This window comes from Eurosta solidaginis, chromosome 1, assembly GCF_040869045.1.
Source record: "Eurosta solidaginis isolate ZX-2024a chromosome 1, ASM4086904v1, whole genome shotgun sequence".
In the NCBI taxonomy this organism is placed as follows: Eukaryota; Metazoa; Arthropoda; class Insecta; order Diptera; family Tephritidae; genus Eurosta; species Eurosta solidaginis.
The window spans coordinates 26,962,634-26,979,742 of record NC_090319.1 but is presented as its reverse complement, the minus strand read 5'-3'; the positions used below and the strand labels follow the sequence as shown (position 1 = coordinate 26,979,742).

Genomic DNA, 17,109 nt, shown 5'->3' with positions numbered 1-17,109 from the left:
TTAAAAGATTGTGAATCTAATCAAGGAAAACTTAATCGGTTATATCAAAAAACTACAGATATAGTGTATTTGAGAAAAAAATTAAAAATTTCATTTTGGAACAAGTTATCTAAAAACTAAACTGTGGAAGTGGCGATACTTTCTTATATCTAAATCATAAAACAAATAAAATAGCTATGTGTTTTATTTGAGAAAAATTTTTACATCGCATTTGTAAATACCTAGTTCATTTGCAAAAAAAAAACAAAATCATTTGAAACCTTGTAAAATAAATACAAAAAAAGCTAACTGCTTTAAATTGTGAAAGTGGGGAAAAGATCTTATAATGGAGATAAAATTGTAAAACAATAATTCAATAGCTCATTTTTATATCAAAACGAAAAAAGTTAAGACGTTGCAACATAGAGTCGTTCATTTGAGAAAAAATAACTAACTGCAAATAGTGAAATACCTACTTGAAATTTTTATAAAATATTTAAATTTAAATTAACAAAATGAATGTTTTGACGAGAAGGCGTGGTTGGGCTAAGGCAACCATATCCCGTGCATATTATAAATATTGAGGACACAGTCAACGCGGAGCTCTTGGCAAATCGCTTACAAAAGCTAGAGCTAAGTTTTAGTGAGTTGTCTGAATTGAGCAAGCAGCTCTACTAGTACGAGGGTCAAGAAGGGTTCGTAGATCCAGTAGACGACATACTGGACTACGAGGATAAGTATTTTACGGCTCATGCATTGCTGTCTACCGCACTGAAAGGCAAGACTCGAGACCTGCCAGGTGCGTCGAATGAAGATTCGATCAACAAGTTGGCTAGTCAACAAGCTGCTGAAAGACAAAATATTTCGAATATCCACTTACCAAAAATCCAAGTACCAACGTTTTCCGGTAGTTATCAAGATTGGCCCTCGTTCAGGGATTTATTTACGGGTGCCATCGATGAAAAGAATAATCTAACACCGAGCTGGAGAAGCCTTGCAGCTGGTGAAGCGTTTGGCGATGACAGATGCAAATTATTTGGAGGCATGGGATCGTCTGACACAGCGGTATGATCGTAAACCTCTTATCGTACGATCGTTTATTCAATCCTTTTTATTTCTTCCTACTTGCCACACGGCAAATGCGAATTCTTTGCGGAAAATAACTGACGGAGCAGATGTCAAGTCATTCGATGACTTAATGCTCTCAACTGCAACCAACGACGCTATAACGGAACGGACATTTGGAGAGTTGCTGCAATTTTTAATTCGCCGATGTGATTCCCTGGAATCATGCCAACCAAGTACTCATTCAACAGGTCGGCGGGCTGCCGTAGTACATTTTGCAAATTCATCAAAAGTGAAGCACAGTAATCAGTGTGTAATGCAATTCACAGATGTACACACGCTAACTTATTGCCCTAAGTTTAACGCACTTGATGTTAATGCCAGACGAGTGACTGTGAAAAATAAGAAATTGTGCTTTAATTGCCTACTTTATTACATTTTGAAAATAATGCCAAGCCCAAAGATTTAGAAAGACAAAGTGTAGCCAATGTTGAAAATGCGACAAGTAGCAAAAATAGTGCAGTTCAACCTATTGTGAGTAATCATACAATTCAAAAGGTCAAAGTCTCGTCGCAAACAATTTTACCCACCGTTCTTGCTAGGGTGAGTGATAAATGGGGCACTGTGGTAAATTTTCGAATGCTGATTGACACTGGGTCAACAGCTTCATTCGTTACAGAAGCATTTGTTCAGTTGGTAGGCGTAGAGCGCAAACATGCCCGTGTTCCAATTGTAGGGCTATCGTCGAAAAGCGTCGGCAATACTCGAGGTCGTGTAGTTCTTACACTACTCTCTGCAAATAACAAAAATAATGTTGAGGTTGAAGCCCTTATTCTTCAGAAGCTGACTTCAATACTACCACCTCAATCAATTAATTTATGTGAGCAAACCCGTAAGCAAATAAATCAATATCATTAGCAGATCCAACTTACGGAATTCCTGGTCCAATCGACATTGGTTCTGATCAAATTTGGAAGATTTTAACGGGTGAAAAGATACAATTAAACAATCAGACTTTGACTGCGTTAAATAGTTCATTCGGTTGGGTAATCACTGGGTCATGTTTATCTGAGGCAGTGTGTCCAAGTCAGGTGTCAGTAAATCACGCGTGGGAAGAATTAGATTACCTGGTTCGATCAATTTTAGAAATGGATAGTTTACAACCATCGAAGAGTAAAATCACCGATCACGATCCGGTAGAAAAGTATTTTTCTTCAACAGTGCAACTAGCTGAGAATGGGACATATGTGGTCAAATATCCATTTAAAGCCGATATCAAACCCATCGATGACACTTTGCCGCAAGCTATTTCCTGCGCTAAAACAACAATACACAGCATTTTTACATGAATATCTTCAGTTGGGACACATGGAATTGATTCCAGAGCAGCATATTAATGGGAGTGCTTCAAAACGTTTTTATTTAGCACATCATCCCGTACTTAAGGCTTACAGTTCAACAACCAAATGCCGTGTAGTTTTTGATGGTTCACTTAAATATTACTCCGGGTATTAATTGAATGATCGGTTACATATTGGTCCACCAATTCAACGCGATTTGTTTGGTGTCTTTTTACGTTTCCGCCAGCATCGTTATGTGTTCGCAACCGATATTGAGAAAATGTTCCGCGGCATAAGGGTGCATCCAGAACAAACTGATTAGCAACGCATTGTACTGAGGCATGAACAAACAGCTAAACTTCAACATTACCGATTGCTAACTGTTACTTATGGGCTTGCCCCGTCTCCTTTTCTGGCTTTGAGAGTTTTAAAACAAATTGCGGAAGACTAAAAAGCAGAATATCCCAATGCTTCACGCGTTCTTGAGCACGACGCATACGTAGATAACATACCCACTGGATGCGACCCCGTCGAAGATCTGATAGCTTTGAAGAACGAACTTATAGAACTCTTATCAAAAGCTAATTTCAACTTGAGAAAGTGGAGCTCAAATTGTTGGCCTCTGCTTGAAACTTTACCAAAAGCAATCTGCGAATTTAATCCAATTGCCATACACTCTCAAACATCTGAAACATCTGTAAAAATTCTGGGGCTACATTGGAATCCGTCTAGCGATCAGCTATTTTTGAATATTGGTGATCCTGTAATTGTAATTGTGGTTCTTTTTAAAGTTTTATTCCAGGAGTCCAGGTGTTACGGCCTTGGTTGGGATGACCCACTACCGGAGGCCTTATGCAAACGATGGTGCAATTATATGGGGGAGCTCCATCATTTAAAACAATTACAGATACCACGATACATCTCATATCCTTCAAAGCCTATGGGGATTCTTGGATTTTCAGATGCATCAACCGTGGCTTGTGCGGCTGTTGTATAGTGTTGCGTGCACACTGAAGGCTCCTACGCCATAAAATTGATAGCAGCAAAAACGCGTGTGGCGCCGCTGAAACTAATATCAGTTCCAAGGCTTGAATTGAACGCCGCATTGTTGCTAACGAAGCTGATCACTCTCGTCAAGGACTCGTTAACTTTAACAATTTCAAATATTGTTTGTTTGACGGATTCGGAGATAGTTCTTCATTGGCTTTCCGCTCCACCGAGGAAATGGGCTACGTTTGTTAGCAACAGAACCACAGAAATTTTAGACGTAATTCCTCGAAGTCAATGGAGACATTTCGATTCGAAGACAACCCTGCTGACTGTGCTTCTCGTGGTATTCTACCTACAGAGCTAATTGAGCATACGCTTTGGTGGTCAGGGCCAGCTGGTCAGCACTCCCTGAACCATCGTGGCCTTCTAACACTAAATTCAATATATCGTCATCGAACCCGTTGGTACTCGTAGAGGAAAATCGTAAGGCGGCGATAGTATTATGTACCAACGAAATTGATCATCCGCTGTTGTTGCTAAGCTCAAAAATATCTTCTTGGTGGCGATTGACACGTATAGTCGCATATTGCATAAGATTTATCAACAAAGCACGCCGTCGTCGAGAGGGTTACAGTGACTCGTTTTTATCTCCAACAAGCTAGAATCCAATTACTAAAAGGGCGCAAGCTCATGCATTCTTTAAAGACATTGATCAATTACGAAATTTACAACAACTACATTGCAAATCTACGCTGATCCGGTATTCACCATTCTAGACGAATCAGGTGTACTTCGGAATGGTGGTCGCATGAAACATGCAGATATAAATTACAATATAAAGTTTCCGATTATACTACCTAAAGACGCCAAAATATCGCTACTCATCGTAAGACATACGCACGAAATCAATATGCACGCAGGTGTCGAAGCGACGTTCGCTCTTGTTCGTCACCAAGTTTGGATTTTGGGCTGCAGAAACTTAGTAAGGAAGCTCATATTTGGTTGCAAAACATGTTTCTTGCAAAGAAGAGCAACCAGCACTCAACTTATAGGTAATCTACCATCAACAAGAGTTCAGCCCAGTCGGTGTTTTCTACATTGCGGACTTGACTACGCTGGCCCTGTATGCATAAAGTACTCAAAAACGCGAAATCCAAAAATTGGTAAAGCTTGGTTTGCCCTATTCGTCTGTCTGTCTACTAGGGCCCTACACATCGAATTGGTGACTGATTTAACAACCGATGCTTTTTTAGCTTCTTTTCGCAGATTTATTGCACGCCGAGGAAAGCCCAGTGGCCTTTATTCCGATAATGGTACCACCTTCCACGGTGCGAAACGAGCTATGAACGAACTTCAACGGCTCTAAATATTTCATGGAGATCGGGCAGAGGTGGCTCAATCCTTAGCAAACGAAGGCGTTAATTGGCATTTCATCCCACCCACAGCACCACATTTTGGAGGATTGTGGGAAACTCGAGTACGATCTATAAAATTACATTTGAGAATAGTGATTGGAGACAGCCTACTTACGTTCGAAGAATACAGCATGGTACTATGTCAAAGCGAAGCTATTTTAAATTCACGACCTCTGTGCAGCATTTCTGATACAGATCTCGATCCTCTTACTCCGGCACATTTTTTAATTGGCGAACCGTATACATGTATGCCTGAGCCATCTGCTTTAACTACAAATTTTAAATTAAAACAACATTGGCGCCATGTGCAGGCTATGGTTCAAGGCTTTTGTAAACGCTGGCATACTGAGTACTTAACCTCTTTACAACAGAGGAATAAATGGCAACAGTCCACTACTAATCTTGAAATCGGCAAATTGGTCGTATTGAAAGAACCTAATCCCCCACCATCAAAGTGGATTTTAGGACGCATCGTCGAAGTGCACAAAGGAGATGATGATCTAGTACGTGTGGTTACCATCAAAACGAGAAAAGGAGAATACAAGCGTCCAATTTCAAAGGTAGCGGCATTGCCTTTCTGAACGCGTCGTTCAGGGGTGGCGGTATATTTGGGAACCGCAGACTACTTTATTGCATCGTAATAACTACTTGGGAACCTCTGCGATATCGTCATACGCCGGAAGTCATTCAACTACTTCAACATAACATCATATTTAATACATAATCAGGCGTGTTCTGAATTCCGACTCGGAATGAAAAGTAAAACGACATTGATTTCGACTCGCTTTCTATTTGGTGTTCTCAATTCCAATTGTAAAAAACTGATTCGAAGTCGATTTCGAATCGTTGTCATTCCGACTCGATAACCAGTTTAATCAGCTGTTTTTGTTTATGTGTTTTGATTTAAATATCATAAAATTTTATTTTAATTAAAAAATGCCTGCAGCTATGGTTTTTGGATGCGCAGACGCAAGAAGACGTGCTATTGTGCGTGCGAATCGTAAAAATCGGGAGCTAAGATCCCGTGTGAATATCTTTAGGCACCTGGACTGCAAGTATGTATACTTAAATAAAATTGCTGGATGGAGGTAGTATCTACACCCTACAGAGGAATATTGGATAGCTATATTTGTGGTCTTATCGTTAACGTTAAAGGATTACATAAAAGCAGAGTCATAAGATGACACCCAGTAGTGAGTGCAGTTTTTTGGCAGACCTGCAGCTTCCTTGCAGTTTCTGCCCACTAAGTGCGGCGACAAAATTGAAGGCGTCTCGCCGCCTGCCATTTTGGTTAATTTTATTGCGCAACATAAATTGGGTAGATTAGCAAAGACGTTATCCGTAAATTCGGTGAAGCCACTGCAGTCACCTTTCTTAAAGTTGATAGAGGTATGGCGTTCCGAAATTATAATTTAAGGGCTAGTATCAGACTGAATTTTAATCTACTTTTATAATATAATTATACCGGGAATTGAATTTGATATCCCCATGCCGATCACTAGCATAATTCTGTAACGTTTTCGTCGACTCGAGAATAACTCTAGTTATCCAATGTACCATTCAAAATTTCTCAAGATAGTGTATAAGCTCAAGTACTAATTGGGAATTTTTAGATTTGTGGAGTCATACCGCGTGAACAAGGATATTTTTAAAATACTCCTCGGCAAAATAGGCAACAAGTTGGCAGAAAGACATCCTCTTTTTCACCAACTACGCAACTAGCGGCTACACTCCGATTTTTAGCTACTGGATCATACCAACTGGCTGTAGCTAAGGATCAGGACATAAACGTTGGCAGAAGTAGTTTTTCGAAGATATTACACTATACAATCCAGGAATTGGAGAACTGTATTTGTGACGAGAATATTCAATTGAATATGTCTGCTGTGGAGATGGATCGATCCAAGCAATATTTCTACAGGCAATTTAATTTTCCGGGTGTCATTGGTTGTGTAGATGGCACTCACGTGAAAATAATAAAGCCAGCAGTGGACGAGTCCCTCTTTTTCAATAGAAAGGGATATTTCAGCGTTAATGTTATGATAGTATGTTATAAAATATTACAATATTTGGCTAGAAATCATGAAATGTCTTACAGGTTTGCAATTACAATATGGAAGTAATAGCAGTAGATGCAAATCACCCTGGTTCGTGCCATGATTCTTTCATTTGGAATCAAAGTGACGTGAGACAATTCTACATCAATAATCGTACCGAAAATTCTTGGATTTTGGCGGACTCTGGCTATGCCCTGGAAAGTTTTATGTTGACACCATACAGGAACCCACAACACGGATCCATGGAACATGTATACAATAAAAAGCATGCTACAGCCCGTAATATGGTTGAGCGTACTATAGGTTTATTGAAAAGTCGGTTTCGTTGCTTGCAAGGAACTCTGCACTATGATCCACAGTTTGTTGCGCAGATTATCAATGTTTGTTCTGCGCTACACAACATTTGCCGCAAGCGTAACGTTCCAAGCAACGAAGATGATAGAAATCACGAAATTCCAGAGAGAAATGCTGAAACCGAAGAGGAGCATGAACCAATTGAGCAGGTCATTATAGATGGAGCAGAGATGAGGAATGAGGTCGCTCGCACTTTCCTTGCGGAAACCTCATTCTCAGGGTCTTGAGTTTTCTCTTCCTATTTTCTCCACCTTCCTCCTCTCACTTTTCATCACACACTCCTTAGTCTTTTGCTTCTGACATTCCTAACTCCTCTTCCTTTTCCTCTGATATTCCCACCCCCCCATAATTTTCCACCACTCTGTAAAAAATTCTCATATTTATTAGTTTTGGTAAAATAAATTGATTATATTGATAATGGTGATTTATAACTTTTATTCCAATAACTACGTATTATTATTAATGGCTCCTCTTGAAACAAGAACGTCCCTGAAATATATACATGTGTTTTTACAGGTACACTGCTGGTCAAATTAAAGTGTTAAATTGACAATCGTTTTATTCGTGTCTTTAATAATATGTTCAAATAAAAGAAAAATTTTGCTTGTGATTTGATTCTCCGTTCAATTCAAAGATGCTTCTGATTCGTGATTCGAATCTCTATCCAAACCAAAGTCTGCGTATAGGCAACTTCCTGCAATTTTCTTCAGCCCTGGCTTCAGTAAAATTATGTTTCCTAATTTTCTATTCAAATATATGCAAATATATACCCAATTTCATAATTATAAGGTCACTCATATTAAAATGTTCTTATTTTGTTTATCATTTCGTTTAAATTTAAATTTTTGTATAAATTAATTCCAAGTTAGGAGCCTTGCAAATATACGCCTTAAATAAAAAATTTTAAATAAGTTCAAAAAAGTTTTGAAAAACGTTGACATTTTTTTGAAATACTTCAAATCAAAAAGCCGAAACTCCAGCAAATTCTAGATTCTAGGGATATAACTCCTAAGTCTGCGAAAATCTATTTTAATTTTTAGAAATTTTTTTCTTTAAAAGAATATTTAAAAAGTTTAGGACGCAGATTTGAACGGCTCCTAACTGGCAATTAATTTAATTGGAACATGTCTACGTGAGTGACCTTATGATTATGAAATGGGGTATATGTATATTACACAAACAGTAAATTAAAAGTTAACACTTTATGCAAAATTTGCAAAAACTTTACAAAATTTTTTTTTATAGACTCAAGATTAGTACTACAAACGTAAAAGTTTTTCCGAAAATTATTTAAATTTTTGTGTAATTTGTAAACTAATATTTACAAATTTTTTAACACTCACTAACATATACATTTATAAAAAAATTATTAAAATAATTTTACTGAAGCCAAAGTAGTCGAAAATTGCTAAAAAAAATACCTGTAATCCATTGACTTCTACAAAATTAATAGTAATAATAAAAATTAATAAATTTTCTGGTTCTTAAATTAGTTATGAGGCCTTAACCAAAATTTTGCGGGTGCTGCTTATAAACAACTTGGGAAATAAGGGACACCCTAATGTACATATAGAGATCGATATTCACAGCATTGGTTTAGCATTGCAATTACAAAAATTTTCGTAAAGTTTCCAACTTCAGCATCTCTATTTCCTCCAATCTTTCGTTATGTCTTTTTCTCTCCTTTTCCTCCTGCTCTTTAATCTCCAATTCTTTTTTCTTGAATGTTAGCAGTTCATCGAATGCACGGGCAATCCGATCAAATGCAGCATTTTGCTCCATGCACATTTTCTCAAAAGTGTCAATAGATCGCCGACGTGCACGCGATGTATTTCGTGGCTCAATTGTAGCAGCTTTATTTGTGGTTGACTCTGCAATGCTGTCGCTGCTTTCATCAGCAGACTTTTCAGCGCCGTCACCTGGGACTTCCCGGTTGCTGCTTGTAGTTGGAGCTTGTGAGGGTCCATAGCGTCTGACGCCATCCATACCATTCACGGATTTATATAGGCTACAGAGCACCGCAATCGCTTCTTCAGTCGGTGAAATAGGCTGCTGGGAATATGGTCCACCACCAGTTGAATTCACTTCGCGCCGGTTATCTGACAACTTTTTCTTTATAGTGGACTTCCAATCGACCCAAGACTGTAAAAAGAGTTGAAATAAAACCAAAAGAAAACAAAGAGTAACTGTGAAGGTCCACACCAAAAAAGCACAATTCACTTATTTATAATTTTAAGTAAATTGAAAAAAGTTTTTTTGAATGAACTGAGCATAGTAGTAGCAGCGGGCGCCAGGGAAAGGGATGTGCATTTAAAAGTCAATTTTAAACATTTTTGGAATCGTGTATTTTTGGTATGGACCTCCACAATTCTTTACTACAATAAGCGAATTGCAATCGAGATTTGGATTATTCTCTGCGACAGTACGCAACTGCTAAAACACGTTCAAAAATGCCGGGGGAGTTATACAAAAAATACGCGGTTTGACCTTATCAATAATCCGAAGGCGATTTTTTATTTCTGTCGAGATACTTGTAATCAAAGTTCAACACTCCGTAATTTTTATTGGTTGTTGTAGTCACACATTTAGAGTGTTCCGAAAAGTGCAGAAAGCTGGGTAATAGTGCAGTTTACGGTACCCACCGAAATTTTGGCCAAAAGTGCCAAGTGTGGTATCAGAAGACGCGTATTCACGTCTACATCAAGAATCCGAAAGCGGAAGTTAACTTTTTTTACCCGTTCAAAAGATATTAACGAAAAACCGAAAAAAGACCCCGGGTCCCTCCGAAACCGGAGGTGGGATCCATAGTATTTTTGCGCAGAACACCTTTCTGCGTTGGCGGCCTTCGGCCGCGCTTATAAAAAATAACCCTGGGCTACGCCATGCCAAGTCCGGGTGTGTGGTATAACCGTGGCTACCGCCACGGTGATGCACAATTTTTTTTGTGGGTATAACCACAACAACCACATTAAAATCGCCAACTTCAACTGCAAATATCTCCCTACAGAGATAAAATTTTTCTTTTCCGCCTTCGGATTATTGTTCTCGAGATTAATACGCGTCTTTTGACACCTCACTTGATATTTTGGCCCAACTTTAGGGTGGGTACTGTAAACTGCACTACTACCGAAAGCTGTTCTGCAAAGTAATACTGAATATCGCGTAGCCGGTGATGGATCGGTTAAGGGTTATTTTTTTTTAAATCGTGGCCGAATGCAGCCAACTCAGAAAGGTGCCAATAAATGTTCACAGAAACAAAAAAATGTACTTCCAATTATTGATACGGTCAAAACGCGTCTTTCCATCCCTTTTCCCAAATTTTTTGCTGAGTCTTAGCCGTTGGGAGCTAAAGTAAAGAATAACCAAACAAACTTCCTTACCTTTTTCCAACCAGCCAAATCTTTGCACGGAGGACCAACAGCATTCAGGGACTTTGTTAGTTCACCCCATTTTGCTTCTACATCCACTCTGTCCCCTTTAGTGAAACCTTTAGCAATGGCTTCGTTGCCTTGCATAAAGGATAAGAGGATTTCTTCCTGCTTTGGGTTTCGCTTCTTTCCCCTGAAATATATGAACATACATATATATATCCATATTTGGAACAAATTAAAGCAAAGTAAAACTGCCAAATGAATACTTACATTACAAAATCTCTTGTTTTTCCCAATTTTTTGTAAGATATTTATTTTTATCACACTTCGTATGATACACAATGCAATAGATATCAGCTGATCGAAGGGTTGCCATTAGTCGTACTTTTTATAGTGACAAATTCATTGGACGAAAATATTTTCGAAAATTGTATTACTTTGATGTATTTTAGCAATTACTTTATAATAATTATAAATAATAAAAATTATTATTATAATTCCTCATATAATGCCAATAGAATAACAAACATAGGACCAAAAATAAAAGTGCTTAGATTTTATGTTCTTCGAATATGGCACTCGAATATTTTTTCTCTACACATGGCAATAATGAGTTTTTCGAATGATACTGCGCATGCGCTGGATCGGAATTCAGAACAGGTCGAGTTCATTTCGATCAGCATCGATTTCTTTGCCTAATAGATTTCTTGATAGAAGTTTTTAAAGAAAGTTTTATTATGCATATTTAACTCAAATTTAAACAAAAAACTACACATAACTCTTCCAAATAAAACGAAGAATTAAAAAAAAAATATTTGAAAGACAAATATCGCAACATTTGTGTTTAATCTGCCAATTAATTTTCATTCCGACTGCTCAGAGGCAATACTTTTCAAAACGATAATTTTTGGTCGGAATCGAAATTGAGAACACCAATCCATTTCGATTCCGAATAAATTGATCGGAATCGGAATTCAGAACAGGCCTGAATATTGCATAGCCTACTAAAGCTGTTGAGCGCTCACTAGCATGCATTTGCCTAATAACAAGCGTACATACATATTTACATATGTATGCCTATCCCTATGTACATGTTAACATGGCATATGTTAACAATTGCTACAACAATAAATGATTAATAAGCAATAATAAATACAGGTAAAGCGGATATGCAACTCTCGTTGCACAATATTTCACATAAAAGCTCAAGAAGCAATGTCAGCAAAATTAGCTTGAATTTATTTAGAGCGGAAGTTCAATACTTTCCCACAAAATTGCCAGACGCGACGTCAGCAAATTAAAGCTCCAATTCATTTAAACAGGAAGCCCAACATGCGCAACTAAAGTTGGCTAATTCGCGGAATAGCAAAACGCAGCAGCAACGCCAGCGGAGTCGGCCAATTAATTAAGCGTAGTTATAAGTTAATGATTTTTGTAAAGTTAGTTATACTTTTGATGTGACTCAATAAAGGTCGTAAAGACCCTAAAAATATATTTTTTTGGATTTCTCAATAAAAGAATCCTTAACTGGCGCCCAACGTGGGGCCTACGGTTGTTCGCGGGTTGTAAAAGTAGTGATTAAATCCTTTAGATTCCGTTCCGAAAAACACTAAACAAAAAACCGTGTAAAATCGCGCGAATAAGAAAGCGTGCAATATTCGAGTGGAATACGTTAAGAAAAGGAAAAACGAAAAAGCAACGAAAGCAGCAACCGAGGCCAGAGGATAGAAGCAGCGTATATCGGCCCCCCCAGTAGACCGACCAAGGACAAAAAGGAGACGCCCAGTCGTCAGCCGGTACGCGAAGGACCTTCCCCAAAAAAATGGAGAAGCTAGCAATGTAAGTTAAGTTTAGAAATAAGTAAGTGAAAAAATTTGTGAAATAAAAATTTTTTTAAGTAAATGAATAGTAGATTACTAAGGAAATCATTTGAAGAGTGTAGTTGAAAAAAAAATCTTATTTTGAAGTTAAAAGTAAAATGAAAAATTAATTTGAGAAATTTTATTGGATAAACGAAAAATTGCAAAGCAAAATCTGCGAAAAAAGTATTCGCCTTAGAATTAAAATTTTAGGAATAGTAACAAGCCTCTATTGAGAGCTAGATTGATAAAAAGTAAAATAAAAATAGTGTAGAATTAACCCTTTGTGAATAATTAGTGACAACACCGAGAAAATTTTATGATAAAAGTGAATCAATTACCAAAATTTAAATAAGAAGAAGAAAGAAGTGATAAATTTATTCTTGTGAAAAACTTAAAGAAAGGTTTTATACTTTAGATTTTCAATTGGTTCGGTTCATTGAATTTCACTATTAATAAAAGAAATTAATTATATCAAATAAATTTAACAGTTGAAATGAATCCAAACAACCTCGTTCGTCCACCAATCTTGAACGCACCCCAAGCTCCAGCTGCACCTTCTGGTCAGCAAGTTCCTCGTAACCCCAATGCGTTTTCAATGGAAGAACTTACAAATATTGTCTCAGGACTTGTCACCAACATCCTGAAAACCGAGGGGTGGAACCTAGTTCAAGCCGCCCTAAATCCTAACGCGAATTTTTCGAACTTTACGGACATTACAATCGATACAAATTTAACCGGTAATGTTTCCGAACTTGACAAAATTCCGGATGTCGTAAGATGTCTTCGGGAATTCTCTGGAAACCCAGGAGAATTCACATCTTGGAAGAAAAGTGTGGACAGAATCCTCCAAATATACGAGCCTCAAAGAGGAACTCCCAAATAATATGGCATACTTAATGTCACATGAAATAAAATTGTGGGCAACGCCGATGTCGCCCTGGAGTCGTACAACACTCCATTAGACTGGGAGGCCATATCAAAATGCCTGACACTCCATTACGCGGACAAGCGCGACCTTGGTACCCTCGAGTACCAAATGACTTCACTCGTACAGGGTAACCTTACGATCCAAGAGTTTTACCAACGGGTATACTCTCATTTGACCTTAATATTAAATAAACTAGGCTGCATGGAAGTCGGCACAGAAGCCATGCAACTACTAACCCGCACTTATAGGGATAAAGCCCTAGACACTTTTGTCCGTGGCCTCAAAGGAGATCTCCCCAGACTCCTAGGAATGAGAGAACCGGCGGACCTCCCTCAGGCACTCCACCTGTGCCTTAAACTAGAAAATCAGAATTTCAGGTCACATTATGCTCTAAGCAATACTGGCCAAGGTAGAAAGCCGCAGGAATTTCGACCACCTTTGCCTCCTAGAAGGCTAAATAATGAATTCTACCCAGAATTGGCATACATGCCCCAACCCAGCTTGTACGCAACCAACCCATACCAACCACCACAGGTAAGTGGTCAAGGCCAACGTCCACAACCAGCTAATCATTATGGTCAGCAACCAAACTATCCACCACCGAGGCCCTTTCAGAAGCCTCAGCCCCGTCCAGAACCCATGGATATAGACCAGTCGCTAAGAACGCGCAACATAAATTATATGAATAGGCCGCGTCCTAATGACCCAACTAACAAAAGACCCCCTATCGGAAACCCTTCAGCACCAGTTCCCCCAAACAAAATCCAAAGGAACTTCCATATAGATGCCGACCAACCTGAGGAATATTCCCCTACCATGACTAATGACGACCAGACAAATGCAGATTATTACAACGACGAAACTTATACCACTCCTGACAACTGCGAGGAACAACACAAGGACAATTACCTAGACACAACAGACCTACAATTTTTAGGATGAACCACTCTTCCCTGCCTTACTTCCAGTGCAAACTGAAGAGTGGAGAAACTGTAAAATTTTTAATAGATACAGGATCTACAGAAAACTATATACAGCCCTCCATTGTTCCCAATCCAATCAGAAACGACAAAATTTTTTTTGCAAAATCAATAGCGGAAGACATCGAAATCAAAGAACACACCTATCTCAATCTTTTTAACGCCGATAACAAATTGAAATTTTACCTCCTCCCCACATTAAAATCCTTCCATGGTATCCTCGGAAACGACAGCCTCAAGGAACTCGAAGCTGTGATCCACGTCAAGGATGACTTTATGGAAATAAAAGGAAACACAAGAATTAGGATAAAACAGTTAGCTTCGGGATCAATTAACAAAATTGACCTTAAGGAAGACAACATGTCACCAAGTCAGAAAAGTAAAATCAATAATCTAGTAGAAAAATTTTCTAGTCTCTTCGCGGAACCCAACGATAAACTTACATACACCACTAAAGTCGTAGGCGAAATCAGAACCAATAAAGATACTCCTGTTTATACACGATACTATCCCTACCCCATGTCGCTTAAAAGCGAAGTTGAATCCCAAATAAACAAAATGCTAGACGACGGCATTATTCGACCATCAAGGTCACCTTACAACTCACCCGTTTGGGTGGTAGCGAAAAAGCCTGACTCCCAAGGCAACAAGCAGTATCGAGTCGTTATCGACTATCGCAAGCTTAACGCGATTACTGTAGCAGACCGCTACCCAATACCTCAGATAAATGAAGTATTGTCTCAGCTCGGGAAAAAAAAAATTTTTTTCCGTGTTAGACCTAAAAAGCGGATTTCATCAAATCCCACTCAAGGAATCCGATATTGAGAAAACGGCTTTCTCAATCAATAATGGCAAGTACGAGTTCACGAGATTGCCATTCGGACTCAAAAATGCCCCGTCAATATTCCAGCGAACCCTAGATGACATTCTTCGTCATCACATCGGCAAACTATGCTACGTCTATATCGATGACATAGTCGTCTTCAGCAACTCTGAAGAAGAGCACGCTCTCCACTTACAGCAAATTTTTAAAACTCTAGAAGACTCTAACATGAAGATCCAACTCGATAAATGCCATTTTTTCAAGGACTCTGTAGAGTTCCTAGGATTCATTATTTCCTCAAGAGGAATTACAAAAAACCCCGCAAAGGTTGAAGCAATATCAAAAATACCTTACCCAAAAACCATTAAGCAACTTCGCTCATTCTTAGGCCTTTCCGGCTACTACCGCCGCTTCATTAAAGATTACGCCATGTTGGCTAAACCCCTAACGATACTCTTAAGATGGGAAGAAGGGCGTATATCTAAAAGCAAATCAGCTAAAATAAATATCGAATTAAATGAAGAAGGAAAAGATGCTTTCAATAAAATAAAAAAATCCCTTATGTCTGACGATGTTATACTCGCATACCCCGACTTCAGCAAAGATTTCCATTTAACAACCGATGCCTCTAATTATGCGATTGGTGCAGTCCTTTCTCAGGATAAAAAACCTATCGCATTCATTTCAAGAACACTCAACAAAACAGAAGAAGCCTATGCTACAAACGAGAAAGAGTTTTTAGCTATAATATGGGCCCTAAACAATTTCAGGAACTATCTTTACGGCTCAGCAAAAGTAAAAATATTTACAGATCATCAACCCCTCACTCAGGCTCTTAGCAATAAAAACAACAACTCTAAAATGAAACGCTGGAAATCCATTTTAGAGGAATATAATCACGAACTCCACTTCAAACCTGGCACAACTAACGTTGTAGCTGACGCCCTTTCAAGAATGCCACCTGAACCAATTAATTCCTTATCCTCAACTCAACATAGTGACGAGAGTTCATCGGATAATTTAATTCCTCACGTCGAAATCCCAATAAATGTTTTCAAAAATCAGCTATTTCTGAAAGTAGCTGAAACTTCAACGTACCAATTTAAAATAATATTTCCCACTTACCACAGGCACATTTTAGAGGAACCCGACTATAGCCCAGAAATTTTGATAGACCGCCTTAAAAGATACCTCAACCCCTCCGTAGTCAACTGTATTAAAACAGAAGAACGAATTATTGGAAAAATTCAGGAAATCTACCCAATCCACTTTAGCAACTATAAGATCAGGTTTACACAACTGCAAGTCCAGGACGTGACAGACGAACAAGAACAGGAAGAAATCATAATCAAAACCCACAAAAGAGCTCACAGAAATTGTCGAGAAAATAAAATTCAAATTCCCGAAAATTTCTACTTCCCATCTATGACTACAAAAATTAAAAGAATAATTCAACAATGTTAAACCTGTAAAGAATATAAATATGATAGACACCCCAGTAAACCAAAATTAGGAGAAACTCCCGTACCTCAATTCCCAGGACAAATTTTGCACATCGACATTTACATGACCGACCGAAACATAGTCCTGACAGCAATAGACAAATTTTCAAAATACGCTCAAACCAAAATACTTAAATCCAGGGCAATAGAACACGTTAAAGAACCTCTCCGTGAAATACTTTTTCAATTTGGCGTACCCGAATATGTCATAATAGATAACGAAACATCCCTGAACTCAGCTTCCATAAGATTTTTAATGGAGGACACTTTAAACATACAAGTTTTCAAAACACCGCCTTATACCAGTTCCGTTAACGGTCAAGTGGAACGATTCCACTCGACCCTCACAGAAATAATGCGTTGCTTAAAAGCAGAACGCACCTTCTCTTCATTCGCCGAACTTCTCGACAACTCTGTCTACGAATATAATTATACAATTCACT

The 17,109-nt window shown here is 38.4% G+C and overlaps 1 protein-coding gene across 1 annotated transcript; it reads right to left on the bottom strand.

The window, feature by feature from the left end:
• Nucleotides 1-7,579: 7,579 nt before the first annotated feature.
• Nucleotides 7,580-10,878, bottom strand: LOC137238931 (uncharacterized). Its single transcript, XM_067763955.1, has 3 exons — nucleotides 10,842-10,878; nucleotides 10,581-10,761; nucleotides 7,580-9,342 (listed from the first exon to the last, which is right to left on the bottom strand). Coding segments are annotated over exons 1-3 (717 nt in total). The 5' UTR covers nucleotides 10,844-10,878; the 3' UTR covers nucleotides 7,580-8,808.
• Nucleotides 10,879-17,109: the final 6,231 nt, after the last annotated feature.

Coding starts and splice junctions, on each gene's coding strand:
- LOC137238931 (XM_067763955.1), bottom strand. Junction 9,343..10,580: donor ATTTGGCTGGTTGGAAAAAG/GTAAGGAAGTTT, acceptor CTCTTTTTACAG/TCTTGGGTCGATTGGAAGTC.